Genomic DNA, 19,811 nt, shown 5'->3' with positions numbered 1-19,811 from the left:
ACGTTCCAGGACCACCCGCAATAAGTGAAAATCCGCGAAGTAGGGGCACTATATTTATTTTAATATTTATACATTATTTTTAGTAGTTATACACTATTTTAAGTCTTTATCAACCAATCATGTGTTGATCAATCGCCTCCTTCTCCTCCCATTGCTGCTTGGACTCCTTTTCTCTCCCTTTGGCTTCTCCTTCCTCCCTTCCTTAGGCTGTAAATTGTAATTTTTATGATTTATAATAGTTTTTAAAAATGTATTGAAAAACCGTGAAACAGCGGATCCACGAAAAGTGGACTGCAAAGTAGTGAGGGAACACTGTAATTATTTTCAGTGGGAATTATTATTATTATTTTATTGTATGACACAGCAAACAAGATAGATATGCTGGATTTCGTATCATAAAATCCCAAGTCGAACACTTCCCAAGCGTCTAGGACTGTGTGATGTATTTTCGGATGATGCGTGCAGATCCCAGCAGGGTGGCCTTTTGCAATTGGCAGATCGTAATTTTGTCAATGTCTATTGTTTCCAAATGCCGGCTGAGATCTTTTGCCACGGCACCCAATGTGCCCATCACCACCGGGACCACCTGCACTGGTTTCTACCAGAGTCTTTGAAGTTCAATCTTGAGGTCCTGAGAGTGGCTGAGTTTTTCCTGTTGTTTTTCGTCAATGCGACTGTCACCTGGGATGACGGCATCAATGATCCAAACCTTTTTCTTTTCCATAACTGTGATGTCTGGTGTGTTGTGTTCCAGAACTTTGTCCGTCTGGATTCAGAAGTCCCACAGTATCTTTGCGTGTTCATTTTCCAATACTTTTGCAGGTTTGTGATCCCACCAGTTCTTTACTGCAGGGAAGTGGTACTGCATAAGTTCCAATGAATCATTTGGGCCACATAGTTGTGCCTCTGTTTGTAGTCTGTCTGTGCGATTTTCTTACAGCAGCTGAGGATATGATCAATGATTTCGTCGGTTTCCTTGCACAGTCTGCATTTTGGGTCATCAGCTCCTTCTTCAAGGTCCCATTTGTGAGCCAGAGCCAGGTCTTCTCTATATCAGCTTTTCCTTCAATTTTGTCAATGAACTTTCCATGCAATGTTTTATTGTGCCAGCTGTCAGCTCTAGTTTGTAGTGCGGTTTTCTTGTACTGATTCTTTGTCTGCTGTGTTTTGAGGAGTCTCTGATTTTTGACTTCAATTAAAGCAGGTTCTTCTTCTTCTTCTTCTTCTTCTTATTATTATTATTATTATTATTATTATTACTAGCTGTGCCCGGCCATGCGTTGCTGTGGCAAAGTCTGGTGGTATGGGAAATAAAGTATTGAGGAATTGGTGGTAGTTAAGGTAAAGGGTAAAGGTTTTCCCCTGACATTAAGTCCATTATAAATGGGTTATATAGCTGTGTGGAAGGGCCTTGAGTTTACACTGCCATATAATCCAGTTAAAATCAGCTAATCTGTATCTTATAGGCAGTGTGGAAGAGGCCTGAGGCCTAACTCTGCCTGTCCCCTGGGCTGAGTTGGTTCCTAGGAGACCCAGTGGGTGGAGCTTAGCCTTGTAACTGGCAGCAATTGGATAAAAACAATTATTCCTCTCCCTCTAATTAGGACTTTATTTTTCTTTTCTTTTTGTTGTATGAATGTGGAGGCATGGATGAGGGGTTGTGCTGCCAAGTTTAGTGTTTCTGGGATGTGTAGTTTTGTTGTTTTGTCCTAGGCTGAAATTTCATTACTCTTTTATATATAGAGATTATTATTAGGCTTTGAAACTGCAAAGCTATTCAATGGTATTCAAGTTGGGTAACAATGGAATCCCCCAAGGTACAAAGCAGCCAGGCTTTGAAGCTACAAGGTCACTCCTTGGAAAGGAGTGTGATTTGTCCCACTGGTGTGATTTGGCCCACTGGTTTTGTTGTTAACTCGGTCCTAATTATGCACATCATTTTTGATATATAAAGATAATAATAAATAAATAGCTTGAACAGGAGCATTCAAATTGAGTCACTGAAACAGCGGATAAGTGAAGCCATGTACGTATATCAGTCCTGTGGATATGGAAGGTTGTTCTGTGCATATAGATAGACGGATAGATATCTATCTCACATTCATGCCTCTTTCTTTCTTTCTCTCTCTCTCCAAAGTCCCTGGACGGCTTTGTGTTTGTGTTGAACCAAGAGGGAAAATTCCTTTACATCTCGGAGACGGTGTCTATTTACCTGGGGCTCTCGCAGGTAGGAGCCGTGTGTGAGCTGTGTACTAAAACCTGAATAATGCATGCGCAGAGGTTGGGAATGCAAGGCATGAAAAAAAGAGCCAGATGTACAGCGCATGAGTCATGCTACGAATCGGCAAGGAGATCGTCTGCGGCGTTTCCGAGGCAGAAGACGTGCCGTCGAGAAAAGAGAAGGGAGGGGAGATATAATAAGATCTATACTTTAGGACCTGCATCTTAATGGATAGGGATGGCCATCTGTCAGGAGGGCTTTGTCTTTTCCTGCACTGCATAGCTCTTATGATTGAGAGAGATAGTGTAGACAGATATGGTTGAGAGAGATGAGAATAGAGTTGGAAGGGAGCCCCAAAGGCCATCCAATCCAACCCCCTTCTGCCATCAAGGAAAGCACAATCAAAGCCCTCCTGACAGATGGCCATCCAGCCTCTGTTTAAGAACCTCCAGAAAATACAAACCCATTGGACTCCCAAGGCAGGCTCGCCATCTAGTCCAACCTCATTCTGCCAGGCAGGAAGACACAATCAAAGCCCTCCCAACAGAGGGCCATCCAGCCTTGTGGAGAGAAAAAGAGGGGTATAAATAAATATAAACATACTGTATATACTCGAGTATAAGCCTAGTTTTTCAGCCCTTTTTTTAGGACTGAAAAAGTCCCCCTCGGCTTATACTCGGGTGAGGGTCCTGGTTGGCTTATGTTTGGGTCAGCTTATACTCGAGAATATATGGTACATTTATTATTTTTCTCTATTATTATTGGTATTAATACATTTATTATTTTTCTCTATTATTGTTGCTACTATTACATTTATTTTACTCTGTTTTTATTATTATTATCTATACATTTATTATTTCACTCCGATCTTCTTCTTCTTCTTCTTCTTCTTCTTCTTCTTCTTCTTCTTCTTCTTCTTCTTCTTCTTCTGCTTCTTGCATTTATTATTTTACTCTATTTATTATTACATGTATTATTTTCCTGTATTTATTATTATTAATACATTTATTTCACTCTGATCTTCTTCTTCTTGCATTTATTATTTTACTCTATTTATTATTACATGTATTATTTTCCTGTATTTATTATTATTATTATTAATACATTTATTATTTCACTCTGATCTTCTCCTTCTTCTCCTTCTTGCATTTATTATTTTATTCTATTTATTCTTACATGTATTATTTTCCTGTATTATTATTTATTATTATTATTATTATTATTATTATTATTATTACATGTATTATTTTACTCTATTATTATTCAAAGGACATGTAAGCACATTTACATTGAAGAAGATGATAATAATGATTTGATCAGAGTCAGGCAGTCTTATCTTAAATTTGAGCTTGATGTAAATATTCAAAAACATTTAACCTACTGATGCCTCAATTAATGTAATTTTATGGGTACAGTAGAGTCTCACTTATCCAACACTCACTTATCCAATGTTCTGGATTATCCAACGCATTTTTGTAGTCAATGTTTTCAATACATCGTGATATTTTGGTGCTAAATTCGTAAATACAGTAATTACTACATAGCATTACTGCCTATTGAACTACTTTTTCTGTCAAATTTGTTGTATAACATGATGTTTTGGTGCTTAATTTGTAAAATCATAACCTAATTTGATGTTTAATAGGCTTTTCCTTAATGCCTCCTTATTATCCAAGATATTTGCTTATCCAATATTCTGCCGGCCCGTTTATGTTGGATAAGTGAGACTCTACTGTATCTATTTTTATTTCTGAAATTTACCGCTCTTGGCTTATACTTGAGTCAATGTTTTCCCAGTTTTTTGTTTTTTTTTTGTGCCTCAGCTTATATTCGGGTCGGCTTATACTCGAGTATATATGGTAATAATAAACATAATAATAATAAACATAATAATAATAAACATAATAATAAACATAATATAATATAATAATAAGATGATGATGATGATGATGATGATGATGTACCTGGCATATCTTTACCTCCAAATGCAGAACCTTCCCTGCATCTTCCCTTCTTCACTTTCCTGGTTTTGGGTCTGTCTGGCTGTTCATTTTCACCCCATCGCCAGCCTTTGCTGTATGAATAATTAATCGTAGCAATTATCTGGCTACACAGGAAGCAATTGCGCTGATAATTGATGATCGGAGGCTTTTCCAAGCCCTGATCGATTCGTTGAAGAGAAGAGAGAAGTGAGCCAAAGGTGAAGCATCCTTTTTTTGGAGTTGCTTTCCTAATGTTTAGCATGGAAAGGGCCAAAGATCCCCTAATTCCTGGCATGGAAAGGGACGAGCATCCTTCTTCTTTACTCTCATAAAAAGGAAGGGAAGATTTACATGTTTTCAAACTGCTAGGTTGACAGAAGCTGGAGCTGACAGCAGGTGCTCACTCCGCTCCCCAGATTCGAACCTGCGACCTTTCAGTCCCCGAGTTCAGCAGCTCAGTGCTTTAACACGCTGCACCACTGGAAGCTCATATTATATATCAGACTAGCTGTGCCCGGCCACGCGTTGCTGTGGCGTTGTCTGGTGGTGTCTGTATTTTATAGACAGTGTGGAAGAGGCCTAAGTGAGGCCTAACTCTGCCTGCCCCCTGGAGACCAAGTGGGCAGAGCTTAGCCTTCTAACTGGCAGCAATGGGATAAAAACAATTCTTCCTCTCCCTCTAATTAGGACTTTATTTTTCTTTTCTTTTTGTTGTATCAACCTAGAGGCGTGGATGAGGAGTTGTGCTGTCAATTTTCGAGGTTGTGGGGTGTTTAGTTTTGTTGTTTTGTTGGTCGCCAGGATTCCATCACTCTTTTATATATATAGATTGTGTGTGTGTGTGTGTGTATGCGTGTGTATAAAGTTCCAAGGTTCTGGATTATCCAAGCCATTTTTGTAGTCAATGTTTTCAGTATATCGTGATATTTTGCTGCTAAATTCATAAATACAGTAATTGCAACATAACATTACTGCGTATTGAACTACTTTTTCTGTCAGATTTGTTGTATAACATGATGTTTTGGTGCTTAATTTGTAAAACCATAATCTAATTTGATGTTTAATAGGCTTTTCCTTAATCCCTCCTTATTATCCAAGATATTCGCTTATCCAAGCTTCTGCCGGCCCGTTTAGCTTGGATAAGTGAGACTCTACTGTAATACCAATAATAATAGAGAAAAATAATAATTGTACCATATATTCTCGAGTATAAGCTGACCCAAATATAAGCCAACCAGGACCCTCACCCAAGTATAAGCCGAGGGGGGCTTTTTCAGTCTTAAAAAATGGGCTGAAAAACTAGGCTTATACTCGAGTATATACAGTAAATTTTTCATGGGGAAAATTTCTAGGCTTGTTTCTCTATCATCTTTTTTTTACTATTTATTTATTTATTTATTTATTTACAGTATTTATATTCCGCCCTTCTCACCCCAAAGAGGATTCAGGGTGGATCACATTCTATACACATATAAGGCAAACATTCAATGCTATATACACATAGCACAAAGACAGAGACAGACACAGAGGCAATTTAACCTTTTCCTGAAGGGATGTTTGATTCCGGACACAGGGGGGAGCAGCTGCTTCATCATCCACTGCGACGGCACTTCCTCATTCCAATGGCGGCTGGATGATTTTTATGGAGTCGTAAATTAGTTAAATTAAATTAGCCTCCCCACTTTATAAGTGGTACCTTAATTTCCTACTTGATAGATGCAACTATCGTTTGGGTTGCTAGGCCAGCAACGAGCAGGGGCTATTTTTTTTAATTTTTAATTGTCGGGTGCTCACCCCGCCACGGGCTGGCTTCGAACTCATGACCTCTTGGTCAGAGTGATTTATTGCAGCCGGCTGCTCACCATCCTGCGCCACAGCCCGGCCTCTATCTATCAGGGGCCCGGGATGAAACTTGGCACACTTGTAGGGAACATGTACCACTTTAAGCCTGCCAAGTTTCAGAACGTTTTGGTCGTGAACTGATTTTTTAATGATTTTTAAGAAAGTTTTACAAAGACGTAACCCTTTGAATTTTTGCACAATGTGACAACATAAGCAGGGCATTGATCTTGCAAAGTTTCAGAAAGATTTGTTCATCTGATTTTCAGGATTTTTTTAAAAATGCAATTTAAACTTATTTTTGAAAACAACAAGGGGTGTGTGTTATATTGACGAGGAGGATGGGGATGGAGAGGAAGGATTACAGGGACCGATCCTCCTCCTTTTCAAACCGGGCTTCTGCTCCCCGAGGCCCCCATTGACAAACCGGGGCACTTTCAACCTTTTCTCTGGTGCAAAAAGAGAGAAGAAGAAAAAAGATTCCAGACCCAGAGCAAACCTGAGGCAAGGAGAAGGCAGCCTTTGATACGGCATTAAATCGTGATGGAGGAGACCTTGCCGCGGGGCATTATCGTTGGAAGAGAGGGAGGGGACCGGTGCAAAGAAGACGGGAAAGTGTGTCTGTCTGCCGGTGGAGGAAGGTGACTCTCCGTCTCCATTTCCAGCAAGGAAGGCAACCCTAAATGCTTCCCGCAGAAAGAGTTCTAATAAGCTCTGTATTTAATGTTCGGAAACATTTGACTGTTGGAGGAGAAAACAAACTTTATGGGAGGCTGGGATTCCATGGGTCCAGTGCACTGTACAATACAGAGAAGGGATTTCCCGAAATGCAAAGGCAAAGAGGCCACTATAACCAGGAATGTAATCTAATAATATAAACTACTAGCTGTGCCCGGCCACGCGTTGCTGTGGCTAGGACTTAATTTTTCTTTTCTTTTTGTTGTATCAACGTAGAGGCATGGATGAGAGGTTGTACTGTCAATTTTAGAGGTTGTGGGGCGTTTAGTTTAGTTGTTTTGTCCGGTGCCGTGATTCCATTACCCTTTTATATATATATATAGATAGATAGATAAGACAGTATTGCCTATATATGCTACTAGCTGTGCCCGGCCACGCGTTGCTGTGGCAAAGTATGGTGGTATGGGAAATAAAGTATTGAGGAATTGGTGGTAGTTAAGGTAAACGTTTTCCCCTGACGTTAAGTCCAGTTGTGTCTGACTTTGGGGATTGGGGCTCATCTCTATTTCTAAGCCGAAGAGTTACCGTTGTCCGCAGACTCCTCCAAGGTCATGTGGCCGGCATGACTGCATGGAGCGCCATTACCTTCCCGCTGAAGGACTACCTATTCATCTACTCTCATTTGCGTGTTTTTGAACTTTAGGGTTGGCAGAAGCTGGGGCTAACAGTGGGGGCTCTGTCCGTTCCCCCAATTCAAACCTGAATGAATGCTGTAATTAGGGAAAATGATTAGCATGTAATGGCCTTGCAGCTTTAAAGCCTGGCTGTTTCCGCCCTGAGTGAATTTTTTGTTGGGAGGAGTTAGCTGGCCCTGATTGTTTTGTGTCTGGAATTCCCTTGTTTTCAGAGTGGTGTTGTTTGCGATATTTTATGTGCTTCTACTGTCTGTGGCCATCAGAAAACAGGATTTGCCAGACTTTGGTGATGGGAAGACTTTGTTGGGAAGTGTTAGTTGGCCCTGATTGTTTCCTGTGTGGAATTCCCCTGTTTTGAGAGTGTTTACTGTCCTGGTTTTAGAGATTATATTGTTGTGTATTATTCTACCACAGTAATTATTTCATATTACAGTAGAATCTCACTTATCCAATATTCACTTATCCAATGTTCTGGATTATCCAACACAGTCTGCCTTTTAGTTGTCAATGTTTTTGTAGTCAGTGTTTTAAATTCATTGTGATATTTTGGTGGTAAATTTGTAGATACAGTAATTACTACATAGCATTACTGCACATGGAACTACTTTTTCTGTCAAATTTGTTGTATAACATGATGTTTTGATGCTTAATTTTTATAATGATTACCTAATTTGATGTTTAATCGGCTTTTTCTGAATCCCTGCTTATTATCCAACATATTCACTTATCCAACGTTCTGCCGGCCTGTTTATGTTGGATAAGTGAGACTGTATTGTATATTTATAATCTTATATTATCTGTTTAGAACTGGATTATATGAGACCCCTTCTACCCAACTGGATAAAATGCACACTGAAGTGGATTATATGGCAGTGTGGAGTCAATATAATCCAGTTCAAAGTAGATAATATAAGATTATAAATGGGCTATATAGCTCTGTGGAAGGCCCTTGAGTCTACACTGCCATATAATCCAGTTAAAATCTGATAATCTGTATTTTATAGGCAGTGTGGAAGAGGCCTAATTGTGCCTGTCCCCTGGGCTGAGTAGGTTGCTAGGAGACCAAGTGGGAAGAGCTTAGCCTTCTAACTGGCAGCAATTGGATAAAAACAATGATTCCTCTCCCTCTAATTAGGACTTTATTTTTCTTTTTTTTTGTTGTATCAACCTAGAGGCATGGATGATGGGTTGTGTTGTCAAATTTCGAGGTTGGAGGGCCTTTAGTTTTGTTGTTTTGTCGGTTGCCAGGATTCCATCACTCTTTTATATATGTAGATAGTCATAGAACATTCAATATACAGACAAGGATTATAGAGATTCAAAATATACTAAATACTTCAAAATACACATCTCTAAACCAAAATATAATCAATGTGTTACAAACACACCTACAGTAGAGTCTCACTTATCCAACATTCGCTTATCCAAGGTTCTGGATTATCCAACGCATTTTTGTAGTCAATGTTTTCAATACATCGTGATATTTTGGTGCTAAATTCGTAAATACAGTAATTACTAAATAGCATTTCTGCGAATTGACCTACTTTTGCTGTCAAATTTGTTGTATAACATGATGTTTTGGTGCTTCATTTGTAAAGTCATAACCTAATTTGATGTTTAATAGGCTTTTCCTTAATCCCGCCTTATTATCCAACATATTCACTTATCCAACGTTCTGCCGGCCTGTTTATGTTGGATAAGTGAGACAGGGCTGAGCCTCTATACCTCCCCTGAGACGCTTGTTAGAACATGGGGTTGGGGTATAGAGGTTCAGTCCCATCAGGCACTTGGGAAGAGGCCCCGCCCCCTCCTCTAGCCCCGCCCCCTGTGTCCTGACAGGTGCTGCAGGACAGGGATAGAAGCTCAGCCCTGCCTCAGTGCTCGTAACTCCGCCCATCCCAGTCCTGGCCGCCCATTTGTGGCCCCGCCCACCTTCCCCTCCCAGCCCTGCATCTCGGACTAGGGGAGAGGCTCAGCCCCGCCCTCTTGAGGAGCCACGCCCACCCCTCTAAGCCACGCCCCCTTTCCAGGGGCACTGAGTAATATTTTTTCTGGAAAGAGAATGGTAGGCCAGATAAGTTTGGGAACCACTAGTATAGGTGCTTTAAGGAAACTCCATCAAGCTCCAATTCCACTGTCAAAACAGCTCTCACCCTTAAAATGTTCTTCCTAATGTTGAGATGGAATGTCTTTTCCTACAAGTTGAATCTCCAGAGCAGCAGAAAACAAGCTTGCCCTTTCCTGCTCAATGGGACACCCTTTCAGATATTTTAACCTGACTCTCCTGTCCCCTTTTCTGTCTCGGCTCCTTTAAAGGCAGGGACTCTCCATAATTATTATTTATTGATCTCCCCATTATGTCAACCTGACGAGTTGACCTTTAGCGTTCCCGGGATGCCGGTCTCTGCATGGCAACGAGGGGCCTCTGGGTCAAAGAAGGGGTCCGGGGGTCAGAGGCCACCTCCAAAACAAAGGAGGGGCACCCTTGCGAGGAAGGCTGGCTTCTGGATTAGCAAAAGGGAGCCGGAGCCAAAGCAACAGCAGCAGCAACATGTCTTCCATTGCACAGGGCTTTGGATAACACTATGTCACTCAATTGATGTTCTCAATGTCATTTCCTAATGGGTTCTATCACTCCCACCTTCGGGTGACACCCCTGCCCTTGACACACCTTTGTGCTCTTGATCTCCCAGGTAGAACTGACGGGGAGCAGCGTCTTCGATTACGTCCATCCCGGAGATCATTTGGAAGTCGCCGAACAGTTGGGTTTGAAGGCGCCGTCCGATCCGTGCCGCTCGAGTCGCCACAAAGCCACCGCCTCTTCTTCTGGGCTGCCTGAGGCTTCCGAATCTGGTACAACTCACTTAAGGCACACTCAGTTGTGCCACTGTTCAATCATCATCATCATCATATTATGATTATGATTATTATGATTATTATTATTTTATTATATGACACAGCAAACAAGATAGATATGCTGGATTTCGTATCACAAAATCACAAGTCGAACACTTCCCAAGTGTCTAGGACTGTGTGATGTATTTATTATTATTATTATTATTATTATTATCAACACAACGACGTTGTATGGCACAGCAAACAAGATAGATATGCTGGATTTCGTTTCGCAAAACCACAAGTCGAACACTTCCCAAGTGTCTAGGACTGTGTGATGTATTTATTATTATTATTATTATTATTATTATTATTATTATTATTATTATTATTATTTTATGACACAGCAAACAAGATAGACATGCTGGATTTCGTATCACAAAATCACAAGTCGAACACTTCCCAAGTGTCTAGGACTGTGTGATGTATTTTTTATTATTATTATTATTATTATTATTATTATTATTATTATTATTATTATTATTTTATGACACAGCAAACAAGATAGACATGCTGGATTTCGTATCACAAAATCACAAGTCGAACACTTCCCAAGTGTCTAGGACTGTGTGATGTATTTATTATTATTATTATTATTATTATTATTATTATTATTATTATTATTATTTTATGACACTGCAAACAAGATAGACATGCTGGATTTCGTATCACAAAATCACAAGTCGAACACTTCCCAAGTGTCTAGGACTGTGTGATGTATTTATTATTATTATTATTATTATTATTATTATTATTATTATTATTATTATTTTATGACACAGCAAACAAGATAGACATGCTGGATTTTGTATCACAAAATCACAAGTCGAACACTTCCCAAGTGTCTAGGACTGTGTGATGTATTTTTTATTATTATTATTATTATTATTATTATTATTATTATTATTATTTTATGACACTGCAAACAAGATAGACATGCTGGATTTTGTATCACAAAATCACAAGTCGAACACTTCCCAAGTGTCTAGGACTGTGTGATGTATTTATTATTATTATTATTATTATTATTATTATTATTATTATTATTATTATTATTATTATTATTTTATGACACAGCAAACAAGATAGACATGCTGGATTTTGTATCACAAAATCACAAGTCGAACACTTCCCAAGCGTCTAGGACTGTGTGATGTATTTTTTATTTTTATTATTATTATTATTATTATTATTATTATTATTATTATTTTATGACACTGCAAACAAGATAGACATGCTGGATTTTGTATCACAAAATCACAAGTCGAACACTTCCCAAGCGTCTAGGACTGTGTGATGTATTTTTTATTTTTATTATTATTATTATTATTATTATTATTATTATTATTATTTTATGACACTGCAAACAAGATAGACATGCTGGATTTTGTATCACAAAATCACAAGTCGAACACTTCCCAAGTGTCTAGGACTGTGTGATGTATTTATTATTATTATTATTATTATTATTATTATTATTATTATTATTATTATTATTATTTTATGACACAGCAAACAAGATAGATATGCTGGATTTCGTATCACAAAATCACAAGTCGAACACTTCCCAAGCGTCTAGGACTGTGTGATGTATTTTTTATTTTTATTATTATTATTATTATTATTATTATTATTATTATTATTATTATTTTATGGCACAGCAAACAAGATAGACATGCTGGATTTTGTATCACAAAATCACAAGTCGAACACTTCCCAAGTGTCTAGGACTGTGTGATGTATTTTATTATTATTATTATTATTATTATTATTATTATTATTATTATTTCATGACACAGCAAACAAGATAGACATGCTGGATTTCGTATCACAAAATCACAAGTCGAACACTTCCCAAGTGTCTAGGACTGTGTGATGTATTTATTATTATTATTATTATTATTATTATTATTATTATTATTATTATTATTATTATTTTATGACACAGCAAACAAGATAGACATGCTGGATTTCGTATCACAAAATCACAAGTCGAACACTTCCCAAGCGTCTAGGACTGTGTGATGTATTTTTTATTATTATTATTATTATTATTATTATTATTATTATTATTATTTTATTATTATGACACAGCAAACAAGATAGATATGCTGGATTTCGTATCACAAAATCACAAGTCGAACACTTCCCAAGTGTCTAGGACTGTGTGATGTATTTATTATTATTATTATTATTATTATTATTATTATTATTATTACTATTATTTTATTATTATTATTTTATTATGACACAGCAAACAAGATAGATATGCTGGATTTCGTATCACAAAATCACAAGTCGAACACTTCCCAAGTGTCTAGGACTGTGTGATGTATTTTTGGATGAGGCGCACAGATCCCAGCAGGGTGGCCTTTTGCAGTTGGCAGATCGTGATTTTGTCAATGTCTATTGTTTCCAAATGCCGGCTGAGATCTTTTGGCAAGGCACCCAATGTGCCCATCACCACCGGGACCACCTGCACTGGTTTCTGCCAGAGTCTTTGAAGTTCAGTCTTGAGGTCCTGATAGCGGCTGAGTTTTTCCTGTTGTTTTTCGTCAATGCGACTGTCACCTGGGATGGCGACATCAATGATCCAAACCTTTGTCTTTTCCACAACTGTGATGTCTGGTGTGTTGTGTTCCTGAACTTTGTCAGTCTGGATTTGGTAGTCCCACAGTATCTTTGCGTGCTCATTTCCCAATACTTTTGCAGGTTTGTGATCCCACCAGTTCTTTGCTGCTGGGAGGTGGTGCTTGAGGCATAAGTTCCAATGAATCATTTGGGCCACATAGTTGTGTCTCTATCTGTAGTCTGTCTGTGCGATTTTCTTACAGCAGCTGAGGATATTATTATTATTATTATTATTATTATTATTATTATTATTATTATATCATCATGTCATTATATCATCATTTTATTATTATAGTATAATCCCTTCTTATCCAACATATTCAGTTATCCAACATATTCAGTTATCCAACCGGGGTGTTTATGTTGGAGACTCTACTGTATATTTATAATCTTATATTATCTGCTTAGAACTGGATTATATGAAGCTCCTTCTACACAGCTGTATAAAATGCACTCTGAAGTGGATTATATGGCAGTGTGGACTCAAGATAATCCAGTTCAAAGCAGATAATATAAGATTATAAATGGGTAATATAGCTGTGTGGAAGGGCCTTGAGTCTACACTGTCATATAATCCAGTTCAAATCAGATAATCTGTATTTTATAGGCAGTGGTGAAGAGGCCTGATTGAATTGACCCTGGGCGCCATTAAATGGCTGAGTGTGTTGCTAGGAGACAAAGTGGGCGGAGCTTAGCCTTCTAACTGGCAGCAATGGGAAAAACAATTATTCCTCTCCCTCTAATTAGGACTTTATTTTTCTTGTTGTTTTTTTAATGTCTAAACACAGCGGGGATTACCATGTCTTTTGTGGCCAAGTTTCGTGGGTTTTGGGTGTTTAGTTTTGCTGTTTACTTTAAGTTAGAAATGGTCAGAACATTTATATATATATATATATAGATGGGTTCTAATGGGAGACAAGAACATCCCAAATAGCAGCTCCATTTCTTGCACAACCTCAGGTCCTGTTTCTGATCTGCACTTTTGGGATGCATTTTATAGGATCTAACTTCCAAGTCTCGGCTTTTCCTGAAACTGACCCAATGCCAGACCTTTGGGTCTTGATCATCCCTTCCTCTTCCTCCCGTCCGGATGAGCAAATATAAGGCGAGAAATGAAAGGGAATCTCAGCTCGGCCCTTCCTTCCTCTCATTTGAGATACCGGCCTGCCTGGCTTTTATCTGAGGGACTTGTGAAAGATTTATGCCCAACACTCCGGCAGTGAAAGGGAATACGAGATCAGCATTGTGCCCGGAGTGTGTTCGGCTAAGAACACAGGGAAATACTGGGAGGAAGACGGATGGACCTCAGGAAGGGTCAGGATCTTCCGTTCCAGCCTCCATAGGCCATCCCTTTGAGAGACCTACAAACGGCATACGAAGGGAGCGGACCCCTTACTTTTGGGGAATTTGGAGCATCCCGGTAACGGGAGGTATAGACTGCTTCTGGGCACGGAAGCTCTCTTTAACCCTTTTGTAAACAAAGGATTGTGTGATGAGAAAGAGGGCGGATGGCCATCTGTTGGGGGTGCTTTGATTGTGCCTTTCTTGCTTAGAAGGCAGAAAGGGGTTGGACTAGATGGCCTTTGGGTCCCTTCTGACACTAGGATTCCATTATTATTATTATTATTATTATTATTATTATTATTATTATTATTAAGCAGAGACTGGATGGCCATCTGCTGGGGTGCTTTCGTTGTGCTTTTGCTGCATGGAAGGCAAAAATGGGTTGGACTAGATGGCCCTTGGGTCCCTTCTGAAACTACGATTCTGTTATTATTATTATTATTATTATTATTATATGATTATGATGATGATGATGATGATTATTACTATCATCATGATTAAGCACAGACTGGATGGCCATCTGCCGGGGGTGCTTTGATTGTGCTTTTGCTGCATGGAAGGCAGAAAGGGGTTGAACTAGATGGCCTTTGGGGTCCCTTCTGACACTAGAATTCTATTATTATGATCATGATTAAACAGAGGCTGGATGGCCATCTGCTGGAGGTGCTTTGGTTGTGCTTTTCCTGCATGGAAGGCAGAAAGGGGTTGGACTAGATGGCCCTTGGGTCCCTTCTGACACTAGGATTCCATTATTATTATTATTATTATTATTATTATTATTATTATTATTTTATTATTAAGCAGAGACTTGATGGCCATCTGCTGGGGTGCTATAATTGTGCTTTTGCTGCATGGAAGGCAGAAAGAAGTTGGACTAGATGGCCTTTGGGGTCCCTTCTAACACTAGGATTCTATTATTATGATCATGATTAAGCAGAGGCTGGATGGCCATCTGCTGGAGGTGCTTTGATTGTGCTTTTCCTGCATGGAAGGCAGAAAGGGGTTGGACTAGATGGCCCTTGGGTTCCTTCTGACACTAAGATTCGATTATTATTATTATTATTATTATTACAGTAGAGTTTCACTTACCCAAGCCTCGCTTATCCAAGTTTATGGATTAGCCAAGCCATTTTTGTAGTCAATGTTTTCAATATATCGTGATATTTTGGTGCTAAATTCGTAAATACAGTAATTACAACATAACATTCCTGCGTATTGAACTCCTTTTTCTGTCAAATTTGTTGTATAACATGATGTTTTGGTGCTTAATTTGTAAAATCATAACCTAATTTGATGTTTAATCGGCTTTTCCTTAATCCCTCCTTATTATCCAAGATATTCACTTATCCAAGCTTCTGCTGGCCCATTTAGCTTGGACAAGTGAGACTCTACTGTATATATATTCGGAAACTCATTTGGAAAAATATGTCCATTCATTGCCAAATCACCCAATGGAGAAATTTGAAATTATTTTATATTTCAAATGAGCACATTGTTTTAATTGTTGTTTTTAATTGTTATTATGCTTTTTGCCATTTTATTATTGGACTATTGTATGCTCTACATTGGTATTGAATGTTTACCATGTGTAAACTGCCCTGAGTCCCTTTTGGGAGATAGAGCGGTATATAAATAATTTTTTGTTGTTGTATTTGCATGAAATTATTTCCTTGGTCAAGACTGCTTGCCGGGGTTCAACCGGGACTTCGCCTTTCTCCCTTTCCATCCCGCCTGGCAGGGATGGAAGCAGGGATTCGGAGAAGGAATGGGGTTTCTGTCTCCAAATTGTGATACGTCTTTTGCTTTTGGGTCCTAGATCTCCCCGGCCCGAGGCTTGCAGAAGCCGATGCCTTGGAGCGCTCCTTCTTCGTACGCCTGAAGTCCACCTTGACCAAGAGAGGACTCCACGTCAAAACATCTGGATATAAGGTAAGAGTGAAGTACCAGACATTTCTCCCTGTTGTTGGTTGTGCATGGAGCTGTCCATTCCCGGCCTGTGTTTCGACCGAATGCACAGGCCGGGATTGTTTCCCAAATATCTGTCGCTACCTTGCTTTCCCAGGTGATCCACGTGACAGGGCGCCTCCGCCCGCGGCTGCCGTCCTTCTCGCATTCGCACCCGGGTCCGCGCACGTTGGGCATGGTTGCGCTGGGACACACGCTACCCCCGTCCACCCTCAGTGAAGTGCGCATCGAGTGCCACATGTTCGTCTTCCGGGTCAACATGGACCTCCAGATTGTATACTGCGAGAACAGGTGGGTCACGGCATCCATGCCAAATCCAATAGAGTCCAGGCATGGGCCAACTTCGGCCCTCTGGAGGTTTTGGACTTCAACTCCCACAATTCCTAACAGCCTACCGGCTGTTAGGAATTGTGGGAGTTGAAGTCCAAAACCTCCAGAGGGCCGAAGTTGGCCCATGCCTGGTTTGGAAGCACATAGCAATAAGTTTCGTGGCCTGGTCTTCAGTGCGATTATGTGGTCAACTTTTCTACAGTTTCTCTAAAACAGGGGTCCCCAAACTTTTTAAGCAGAGGGCCGGTCCACAATCCTTCAGACTGTTGAGGGGCCGAATTATCATTTGAAAAAAAAAATACAAATTCCTATGCATACTGCACATGTCTTATTTGTAGTGCAACAACAACAACAACGAAAGAATACAATATTTAAAAATGAAAACAATTTTAACCAACATAAACCTATTAGGATTTCAATGGAAAGTGTGGGCCTGCTACTGGCCAATGAGATAGTCAAGTTAATTAGGATTGATGTTGTTGTTGTTGTTGTTGTGTGCCTTCAAGTCACGTCAGACTATGGCCGAGCCCAAGTCTAAAATTAATTATTTATTTACTGCATTTATTTACTACATTTATATCCCACCCTTCTCACCCCGAAGGGGACTCAGAGCAGCTGTATGTACATACAATATATTATATTATTAGCATAACACAATATTAGCATTATATATTACTATATTGAACTATACCACTATACTATTATATAATATGTAATATATAACATATAATTAATATTATTATATGGTATTACTATTAGTATTATATTGTATAACATAAGATTATTATCAATATTATATGTATATACAATATATTATATTATTAAAACTGATATAAAAATATTATATTATAAAACTGAAGCCGGGGGCCAGGTAAATGACCTTGGAGGGCCGCATCCGGCCCCCGGGCCTTAGTTTGGGGACCCCTGCTCTAAAACATCTGGGATTGTTCAGTTAGACCTGAACCCCAGCTATCTCCCTCAATGCCTTTTCCAATTTCCCTTTATTTCAGGATCAGCAACTATATGGACTTGTGTTCCTCGGAGCTGGTGGGCAAAAGCTGTTACCGCTTCATTCACGGCGAGGATGTGGAAGGGATCCGCCAAAGCCACCTGGATTGTAGGTTCCCGTCCCAATCATGTTTGTAACATTTTATAATGGGTGGTTTGAACGGTTCAAAAGGATCTTGCTGTACTCCAGGAATGGGATGTCACCATACTACCATTCTTATGTTTCCTGTACTCACTTCTGCTATATATACAGGCTGGGACTTCGACAATGAATTAATGCATATTATTATTATTATTATTATTATTATTATTATTATTATTATTATTATTATTTTATTGTATGACACAGCAAACAAGATAGATATGCTGGATTTCGTTTCACAAAATCACAAGTCGAACACTTCCCAAGTGTCTAGGACTGTGTGATGTATTTTCGGATGATGCGTGCAGATCCCAGCAGGGTGGCCTTTTGCAGTTGGCAGATCGTAATTTTGTCAATGTCTATTGTTTCCAAATGCCGGCTGAGATCTTTTGGCACAGCACCCAGTGTGCCCATCACCACCGGGACCACCTACACTGGTTTCTGCCAGAGTCTTTGAAGTTCGATCTTGAGGTCCTGATAACAGCTGAGTTTTTCCTGTTGTTTTTTGTCAATGTGACTATCACCTGGGATGGCAACATCCATGATCCAAACCTTTTTCCTTTCCACAACTGTGATGTCTGGTGTGTTGTGTTCCAGAACTTTCCATGCAATATTTTTTTTTTGTGCCAGCTGTCAGCTCTAGTTTGTAGTGCGGTTTTCTTGTACTGATTCTCTGTCTGCTGTGCTTTGAGGAGTTTGATTTTTGACTTCAATCAAAGCAGGTTCTTCACTTTGCTTTACATATTTATACTATTAATATTTTATTATTATTAATATTATTATTATTATTACATATTGCCTTTCCTTTTCCCTTCCAGTGTTGACTAAGGGACAGGTGGTGACCCAATATTACCGATGGCTTCAAAAAAACGGAGGCTTTGTTTGGATCCAGTCCTGCGCCACCATTTCGGTCAATGTCAAGAACCCGAGCGAGAAAAACATGGTTTGGGTGAACTACATCCTCAGGTGAGGCCGTCTGGTCCTTTTCCATATGCATCATAGGATGCTAGAAGAGTGGGGAGATTATCCAAAGTTCATCTAGCCCAACCCCATTTTGAAATGCAGCAAGACACAATCCAATAAGTTTAAAAACACCCAAAGAAGAGTCTACTATCGTTTATTCCACTGATATTCCTGTTTTGTTTACTAAGGATATCTCTATACCAGGCATGGGCAAACTTGGGCCCTCCAGGTGTTTTGGACTTCAACTCCCACAATTCCTAACAGCCGGTAGGCTGTTAGGAATTGTGGGAGTTGTAGTCCAAAACACCTGGAGGGCCCAAGTTTGCCCATGCCTGATTTATACTGTAGAATTAATGCAGATTATTATAAAATCTTTTCCCTCTTTTCTTCCCCCCATGAATGGCCTGCTGCAGATGGTTATTAATGACCGCCTTCCCTTTTTTTCCCCTCCCCTCCGAGAAGCAAAAGGGAAAAAAGCATTATCATGCTAATCCTGTAAGCAATTGCCGATACTAATGTATGATTTGTCAGGGTGATTAGTATTTTAGTTAATTAGCGCTGTAATTAGAGGCTAATTAACTTTCTTACAGCTCTTCCCTGCAATGGGAAACACGAGCAATGCCATGCCTTTGCAAATAGATCCAGAACCTGCAGACTTTGAGGCTGAACCCAACAGAAACCAGGGTTGAAAGCATTAAATCCAATCTAGAACTGGGTGCAGATAATGGTGCAAAACCTTGGGTGGATGGATCAAGATGCATCTCATGGGTTGTTGTAGTTCGCCAAGGTCTTTAGCCTTCTCTGCCAAAAGAAGCTGAGCTCTCACCAGACTACAAATCCCAGGAGTCCATAGCTTCTATTTCTGTCCTCATCTAGCTCTTGCTCTCTTGTTTGTTCTCCATACCCTGTTTCCCCTAAAATAAGACATCCCCAGAAAATAAGACCTAGTAGAGGTTTTGCTGAATTGCTAAATATAAGGCCTCCCCTGAAAGTAAGACCTAGCAAAGTTTTTGTTTGGAAGCATGCCCGCCAAACAGAACACTTTATGTACATACCATAAAGTGTTGTACATGGAAATATTGGTAGTAACAAGAAATTCTTGATAGGATTCACAGTTT

General features: G+C 39.4%; 1 protein-coding gene across 3 annotated transcripts in view; it reads left to right on the top strand.

Moving 5' to 3' along the window:
- npas1 (neuronal PAS domain protein 1) overlaps window positions 1-19,811 on the top strand; it is a 111,973-nt gene that overhangs the window by 82,033 nt on the left and 10,129 nt on the right. For all 3 annotated transcript variants that reach the window (XR_010000785.1, XM_062962656.1, XM_062962657.1), the window contains exons 5-10: window positions 2,138-2,227; window positions 10,109-10,268; window positions 16,102-16,214; window positions 16,348-16,541; window positions 17,591-17,697; window positions 18,549-18,696. Coding sequence is in view for 2 of the 3 variants with exons in the window: in XM_062962656.1 (XP_062818726.1) it covers window positions 2,138-2,227; window positions 10,109-10,268; window positions 16,102-16,214; window positions 16,348-16,541; window positions 17,591-17,697; window positions 18,549-18,696 (812 nt within the window). In the remaining variant the exon portion in view is untranslated. The remainder of the gene's footprint in view (window positions 1-2,137; window positions 2,228-10,108; window positions 10,269-16,101; window positions 16,215-16,347; window positions 16,542-17,590; window positions 17,698-18,548; window positions 18,697-19,811) is intronic.

The sequence above is a fragment of the Anolis carolinensis genome, unplaced genomic scaffold (genome assembly GCF_035594765.1).
Source record: "Anolis carolinensis isolate JA03-04 unplaced genomic scaffold, rAnoCar3.1.pri scaffold_10, whole genome shotgun sequence".
In the NCBI taxonomy this organism is placed as follows: Eukaryota; Metazoa; Chordata; class Lepidosauria; order Squamata; family Dactyloidae; genus Anolis; species Anolis carolinensis.
Note: the sequence above shows the minus strand (reverse complement) of the source record. Positions and strands in the feature narration are given on the sequence as shown.